The 8,472-nt window shown below is 39.3% G+C and overlaps 1 protein-coding gene and 1 pseudogene across 1 annotated transcript; one reads left to right on the forward strand and one right to left on the reverse strand.

The window, feature by feature from the left end:
- The first annotated feature begins 1,176 nt into the window (after positions 1 to 1,176).
- LOC124251867 (olfactory receptor 52B4-like) lies at positions 1,177 to 2,117 on the forward strand (annotated as a pseudogene).
- A 3,503-nt stretch (positions 2,118 to 5,620) lies between these two features.
- Positions 5,621 to 6,565, reverse strand: LOC124251831 (olfactory receptor 52B4-like). The gene has a single exon (XM_046684725.1). It carries the CDS (start codon positions 6,563 to 6,565, stop codon positions 5,621 to 5,623), a length of 945 nt encoding a protein of 314 aa, XP_046540681.1.
- Positions 6,566 to 8,472: the final 1,907 nt, after the last annotated feature.

The following is an 8,472-nucleotide window of genomic DNA, read 5'->3' on the forward strand; positions in this document are numbered from 1 at the left end:
ATGTCTACTTCCCAGTGTTCTTAGGAGCCATTAGGGCTGCCATAGGCAGCATTTTTACATCAGTGCCTATCATTGAACTAAAAACAATTGCTTTACTGATCCTATCTATTTCCCTGAGATAGTAATCCTTTGACACATCAGTTTGTATTACTGGAATAAACACTTCAGTGTCCTGGTATTCCAGTCTTTACTGCCTTCCTCCCTTCCAATCCATTCTCCACTAGCTGCCAGCTTAATATATCCAAATGTTTGCCAGTTTCTTAAATCATCATGGCTGACTGTTTACTCACAGATTAAGTCCAGGATCCCTAATTTGTATTCTAAGCAAATCTGCTTTGGCTTCCATCTTTTCTCCAGTTACTCAGACTTACAATGCCACAACCACACAGAGCTGAAAGTGGTTTTAAACACACCTGGTATTTGCATGTCAAACATTTCTCCTTGAATTCCCGAAGTACCTCATTCCATTCTCTACTTGGTATTCCTGCCAATTACTGACATTCTAAACACCTTCAAAGGTAAATTTGGGTTTTTTTAAAGATTGGCACCTGAGCTAACAACTGTTGCCAATCTTCCTTTTTTTTTCTGATTTTTCTCCCCAAATCTCCACACCTCCCCCCCAGTATATAGTTGTATATTTTAGTAGTGGGTCCTTCTGGTTGTGGCATGTGGGATGCCGCTTCAGCATGGCTTGATGAGCGATGCCATGTCCGTGCCCAGGATCCGGACCAGCGAAACCCTGGGCCGCCAAAGCAGAGCACGAGAACTTAACCACTCAGCCCTGGGGCCGGCCCCTCAAAGGTAAGTTTAAAAATAACTCATTCTTAAAACCAACACAAATACAGAGTGAATTACTCCTTCCATTGTGTTCCTGAATTAGTTTAATATTGTACCACAAAGATGTTAATCATTAACTTAATCATTTAATTTTCCGTACTTGTTTAAGATTCTACTTTGTTTATGAGCTTCAGACTTCATTCAGGAAACAAATCATATCTTATTTATGTTTATATGCATCATATTCCTGACATCCTCTGAATGGAAAGGTGATGGTAGAATGGAATGGAATGGTAGGTACCAAAAGCCCCTGGTAATATCAAAGAAATCTGTGAGTGTAATCTGAATTTTCCTCTGTCTCTGTGAATAGGCGGTGAGGTCCTGAAACATCTCCCCATTATGACTACCCTAAACTAGACTGGTGTTAGCCTCACTGTCTTCTACTTGCTGGGCATCCTGGCCTTGAGGACCAGCACTTGAGGATTTCCATCCACTTCTTCATTTCTTATGTCATCGCCCTCCTTAGAAACAGCCTGCTCATCTTTATTATCCTCACGAAGTGCAGTCTCCATGAACCATGTACCTCTTCCTCTGCATTCTGCCCAGAGCAGACATTGTCCTCTCCACATACACAGTACTTCAGGCCTGGGCCATCTTCTGGTTCCATGCTGGGGAGATCTACCTGGATCACTGCATTGCTCAGGTAGTCTTCCTCTCTTCCACCTTCATATCTGAGTCAGGGATCTCGCTAGTGATGGCGTTTGACTACTACATTGTTATATGCTACCCACTGATATACAACGCTATTCTTACACAGACGCTGATTGGGGAAATTGATGTGATAATCTTTCTGAAAATTGTTGTACAGTTTTTCCTGTTATATTTCTTCTGAAAAGACTGACTTTCTGCAAAAGTAACATCCTGCCAAACACTTCTTGTCATCATATTGTCTTGGCCAAAATTCCCTATAATGATATCTGAGTAAACATCTGGTATGGGTTTTTCGTCCTAATGTCAAACTTGATCTTACATATTGCGCTAATTTTTGTTTCATATGTACTTATTCTCCATGCTCTATTCCACATCTTGTATCAAGATGCCCACCACAAAGCTCTTAACACATGTGACTCCCATGTCTGTGTCATCATCCTCTTTTACGGGCCCGGGATCTTCTCAGTTCTTACTCAGTGGTTTAGACAACAAATTGCACTCCACATCTGTGTTCTGCTGGCCAGCATCTATATTTCCATTCCACCTATGTTAAATCCTGTCATTACAGAATCAAGATCAAGCAGATTCAGGACCTGGCAGTTCATTTGTTGTTTCTAAAGCAGAAATGACGGTAATAATGGAAACTAACCTTGTACTTTTCTCAGTAATTCTTGCCATGCTTGAGGTTAGCTTCTGTCTCATGATGTGGAAGGGTAGAGTGGAGATACTAGTCAAATGATCCCATGTCTTGCTGTCTTAGAGCAATTGTATCAGGAATGTGTTGGTGAGCATTTCTTCCAAATCCTTTAATAAGTGATTAGATATCAGAATCTTCAGGTTCTCCGTTAGCTTCCTCATTCATAGAATTCAGAACTAGATTAGTTCACCTCTCTTCTCATAGACTGGAGGTTAGACTGCAATGAACTGGAGACAGTGGTCTTTCTTGGATAATTGCTGAACTATTCCTAGCTGCAGTATTCTATGCTTTGAATGGATGCACTTGTTTTGTTTCTCTCATTACAACATTTCTCCAGCCATTCACTCCTATGTTATATCTATCTTCAATTTTTTGCTTCTTAGGCAGGTTATTTAAGATTCATCTATATCTTGTAATTGATACCTTCACCATTAATATAATGAAGCATAAATTGATGTTTACATGTAAATATATTTTTCTTCTCTCTTTTAAATCACAAAACATAGCAAAAGTTTATTAGTGTTTATGTTGATGATATTTTTATCTACATTGTCAATTGTTTGGAGGAAAATATTCAACGTGAGACCAAATACTGTACATGCATGAGTATACTAAGCAAGTATTAAATTAAAAACACGCTGATATACAAAAAATCTAAACAGCATCTTTAGTTAAATTAATTACAGCACATCTATAATTTGCAACATAAAAGAGCAGCGAGAAATAATAATGTGAGTTTTTGTCTTTGGTGATAGAACTATACTCACAATATATTTGTAAATGAGAGAAGCTCCAGATCAGTCAGTCACATAATATGATGGGATTTTTAAGTAATATATTTATCTAAACATCACATCAATCTATGCTAAAATCATATAAATGTTGAATATATTTGAATCATGATAGGTGATTTTTGTGTGTGTGTGTGTGTGTGTGAGGAAGATTGGCCCTGAGCTAACATTTGTACCAATCTTCCTCTTTTTGCTTGAGGAGGATGTTGCTGAGCTAACATCTCTGCCAATCATCCTCTGTTTTATGTGGGATACTGCCACAGTGTGGTTTGACAAGCGGTGCTAGGTCCGCACCTGGGATCCGAACCTGCAAACCCCAGGCCACTGAAGCGGAGCACGTGAACTTAACCACTATGCAACCAGGCTGGCCCCTTCATTTTTAAAAGGCTAATTTCATGGGTATACAATTTCAAGTTGGCAGGGTTTTTTCAGCACTTTAAAATTTTCCATCTGGTGCTTTTTTCTTCTATCTTTCATATTAAGATTTGAGTTTTACTGTTGCTCCTTTGAATGTAACGTACCTTTTATATCTGGCTTCTTTTAAGATTATCTTTTGTCTTTCTGTTTTTTCAGGACATTTATTATGTATCTCTCTGTGGTTTGTGTGCATCTTCTGGGGATTTTTCTGACCTCCTTGGATATTGCAATTTCTACCTTTCATCAATTTTGGAAATTTTTCATCCATTATCTCCTTTAATATTGTTTCTGCCCCTGTTTGTCTCCTCTCTTTTTGGCATTACAATTATTCTTATATATATTTTGAATGTGTCTATCATGTATCGTGTGACTATGGCCCTGATGCTGGAGTGACACTGAGGCACTTTGACCAGAAAATTAAGAAGAATCTCTTTCTATTTTGATACTGTCACTCACTCTGAAACAGTAGGGTGATTTTTGGATGATAATATTGATCTGGAATTAGATAGTGGTAATGGTTGCACAACATTGTGATATATTTAAAACCACTGAATTATATACTCTCAAAGGGTGAATTTTATGATATGTGAATTATATCTCAATATAGCTGTTAAAATAAAATAATAGTATGAAAAAATGTAGTGTGGGTATATGTGGAGGTGTAAAGGTAGAAAGAGGAAGCCCAGTAGGAAGAGATTGAGTAATGTAGTTTATAAGAGAAAAATAAGAACTGAGGATGTCTGAACAATTGGAAGAATAAAATTGTATTTAAATAATGAGAGAAAGGCTGCTGGAAGAAGAGGTTTGGTGGTAAGAAACAGAGTTTTGTTTTGGACATACTACGTTTGAGATGCCTATTAGACATACAAGTAGACACATTGAGCAGAAAATTAGAAGTATAAACCTGTAGAACAAATTAGAGGCTGGGGATATAAATTTGGAAATTCTTAGCACATTGATGCATCTAAAGCCAAGAGAATGGATGAGATTAGAGAGTGATTGCAGATAGAGAAGAACAGGAGTTCAAGGACTAAGCTTTAGGAATTCTAGTATTAAGAAGTCAAGGAGGGGCCGGCCCTGTGGCCGAGTGGTTAAGTTCGCACACCCTGCTTCATCGACCCAGGGTTTTGCCAGTTCGGATCCTGGGCACGGACATGGGACAGCTCATCAGACCACACTGAGGCAGTGTCCCACATAGCACAACCAGGGGCACTCACAACTAGAATATACAACTATGAACTGGAGAGTTTAGGGGAGAAGAATTTTTTAAAAAATAAGAAGAAGATTGGCAGCAGTTGTTAGCTCAGGTGCCAATCTTTAAAAAAAAAAGTCAAGGAGATGAGGAAAACCCATCAAAGGAGCAGCCAGGAAAATCACAGAAATACAAGGAGTGTGAGATGAGGAAAGATTTTGAAGGAAGTGAGAATAGTTGAAAGTATCAAAATGCTGCCATTACATTGAGTAAGAGGAGGTCAGATTTTGCCTGTTGATGTAGAAGTGTGGAGATCATTATGACCCTGACAAGTGCAGTTTAGGTGAGATGGTGTGGGTGAAAGTCAAAGTAGAGTGGGGCCAAGAGAAAAAGGAGGAGATTCGAGCCTGCAAGTAGACAAACTATTCTAGGACCTTTCCTTTATCATGAAGAAGAGAAATAAAGTAGTAATTAAGGTGAATATAGATTCAGCAATTATTTTTCAAGTTTATTTTTGTTTTGCTATGTTTTTACATTGGAGAAAAAAATGAAGTAAAAAGATGGGAATGATCCAGTAAAGAACAAAAAGGTGAAGATACAGAGGACATAGAGGAGAATGACTGGAGAAACATCCTAAGTTTGATGAGAGTCAAGTTGTTCAAAGCGTAAAACACCCCAGGAAAGAATAGTTCACCAAAATGCCAGGAAAAATCACTATCAAACATTTATCTCATGGAATTCTCCAGTCCAGTGTCATAAAGATAAGTGAGACTTAGAGAGGTGGCCTGATCTAATTCTCAATTCTACGGATGAAAAAAATAACAAAGGCCCCAAAGGCACTGATATTTAAGGGAAGATTAGAGGCTTTGGAAGAAACACGATGTACCAAAACCTCACTGATGCAATTTCACTAGAAACAGCAACACTTGGAATCATTTGTCTATTATCTCACCTGCTGCCTTATACTGGTGCTAAAGTTCATTTCATGCACAGATAGACTTGCTAAAAAAGGAATGTCAGCTTCCAACATCAAAGTTATTTCTGCTTTGTAAACAACATCTCAACCACCTGGTCCCGGATCTGTTTGGTCTTGATTCCATAAATGATGGGATTCAGCATAGGTGGAACCAGAATGCAGACATTAGCCAACAAGATATGGATATGAGGTGGAATGTGACGTCCAAACCGCTGAATAAGACTTGTGAAGATCCCAGGCCCATAAAAGAGGATGATGATGCAGACATGAGAGCCACACGTGTTGAGAGCTTTGTGGCGAGCATCTTGGGAAGGTATGTGGAAGACAGCATGGAGAATCAGTACATAGGAAATAAAAATTAACAGGACATCTAAGACCACTGTTGACACTATGACAAAAAGTCCATACCAGATGTTTACTTGAATGTCATCACAAGCATATTTGGCCAACCCAATGTGCTCACAAAAGGTGTGTGGAATAATATTATTTTGGCAGAAAGTCAATCTTTTCAAAAGAAATATTATGGGGAAAATTGTACCATAACTTCTCAGAAAGATGGTTACGCTCATTCTCCCAATCAGTGCATGTGTAAGAATAGTGCCATATCTCAGTGGGTAGCATATGGCAATGTAGCGGTCAAATGCCATCACCAGCAAGATCCCTGACTCAGAGATGAAGGTGGAAGAGTAGAAAAATACCTGAGTGATGCAGCAATCCAGGGAGATCTCCCCAGCATGGAACCAGAAGATGGCCAAGGCCTGAGGTACTGTGCACGCAGAGAGGACAATGTCTGCTCCAGCCAGCATGCAGAGGAAGAGGTACATGGGTTCATGGAGGCTGCACTTTGTGAGAATAATGAAGATGAGTAGGCTGTTCCCAAGCAGGGCAATGACATAGGAAATGAAGAAAGGGATGGAAATCCACATGTGCTGGTCCTCAAGTCCAGGGATGCCCAGCAAGCGGAAGACTGTGTGGCTAATACCAGTGTGGTTTGTGGTAGTCATGTCTGGGAGACCACCAGAGACATCACTTCTTAGTCACAGAGACAGAGGAAAACAGATTTTTATATAATATTCTTTGTGAAGACACCACGAGATTTTGGCATAATCCACCCTCTCCATCTTCTTTGAACATGCAGATAATAAGACACACACAATGATGAGTAAGATATGTTCTCTACCTCAATGAGTGACACTCAAGTTATAAGATACATACATATGTTTCCAATTAATCAAAGAAAAGATATTGTAGTATGTTCTTCTCCTACAAACAGATGGTTATGAATGCGGAGAGGAAATGATCATGTGTGTCTGGAAGGACAGTACCATATGGTACTTGACTTGAGCTGAGTAGTTTATCAAAAGGTCAAGAATTAAAATGGGGAATCAACATAAGAAATGTCTGCTTTCTTGAAACTTTTTCAGCCCAGGGTGGCTAATGCATAAGAAATAGTGGAGAGGGCAGAGGAAGGGTGGTACAAGCAGATTCTTCCTGATTGTGAAGGGCCTTGATCACAACTTTACACTTAGACTCCATCCTTTTCCCAGGGGCCAGCCATCTGGTGTCTAGAAGCCAGTAGTTCAGAACAATGATTCTACTCTAGAAAAATTACCTGTGGAGGTTTATTGGAATAGTAGTTAACTGAAGAGACAGGATTCTAAAGAGCCAGTGGTATTCCAGGAATAGAATGGATCTGAACATAATACAGTCACAGAGGAATTAATCTAATATTTATTCCACATCTCCTTTATGCCAGAGACTGTAGTAAATACTTTGTATGTAGCGCTTTATAATTTTTGCATTTAGATGTTGAAAGTCCACTCCAGGAACAGAATATTTTTCCCATTTCATACTAAAGAAAAGTGAGACTCAGTGAATGTGAATCATTTGCCAAGTGGCACAAACTATTAAGAGAGAGAAATGAGATTTCAGTTTCTGAATTTATCACATACAGTTTGCTCACTTGTGAAGAAGTTCAAGAGACCTTTAAGAGGTAACAACGACAAGGTGTGTGTGCCTGAAGTGAGGCACTCTTTGTGCTCACACCTTAGGGAACTAAGTTTAAAAATGACTGAAGTTAGGGGCCATCTTGGTGGTGTAGTGGTTAAATTCATGTGCTCCACTTCAGTGGCCCAGGGTTCACAGGTTCGGATCCCAAGCACAGACCTACACACTGCTCATCAAGCCATGCTGTGGCATTGTCCCACATGCTAAATAGAGGAAGATGGTACAGATGTTAGCTCAGCAACAATCTTCCTCAAGCTAAAAGAGGAAGATTGGCAACAGATGTTAGCTCAGGGACAATCTTCCTCACTGAAAAAAAAAAAGACTAAAATCAGAAAAAGAAAGCCTGGGCGTGTAACAGCATGATAGTTAGAAGATTTACCAGTGTACTTTCATTCATTCATTAACTCAGTCATTCAGCAAGTGTATTTTGAGCTTTAGCTATTTTTCAAGCACCATATTACAAACTGAGAATATAGGAAAATAATGGGAATCTTCAGAGTCCTAGGGGCTCACAGCTTGAGAGTGAAGCAAATTTGTAAGCAGGTAGTTTTAAAGAATTGGAGACAAATGTTAATTCTCTGTGATGAAGGGGTATCTCAAAATCCTAGCAGGACATTTGGTCCTGTCCAAAACATCCATGAGCATATTTGGTCTATGCCAAATGGTTTTGCATAGGACCAAACATGACCAGAAATCAATAATCTCTTGGCAAGGACCCAATGTCTCCATAGACATTTTGGACAGGACCAAATATGACCAGATATCAAGGACCTTTTGGCATGGACCAAATGTCTTGTGGACATTTTGGACAGAATCAAATGGTCCTGCAGACGTCAAGGATCTTTTGGCATTAATCTAATGTGTCCAGGGACTTGTTGGACAGGACAAAATATGACCAGATATC

Source organism: Equus quagga, chromosome 14 (assembly GCF_021613505.1).
Source record: "Equus quagga isolate Etosha38 chromosome 14, UCLA_HA_Equagga_1.0, whole genome shotgun sequence".
NCBI classification, from domain to species: domain Eukaryota; kingdom Metazoa; phylum Chordata; class Mammalia; order Perissodactyla; family Equidae; genus Equus; species Equus quagga.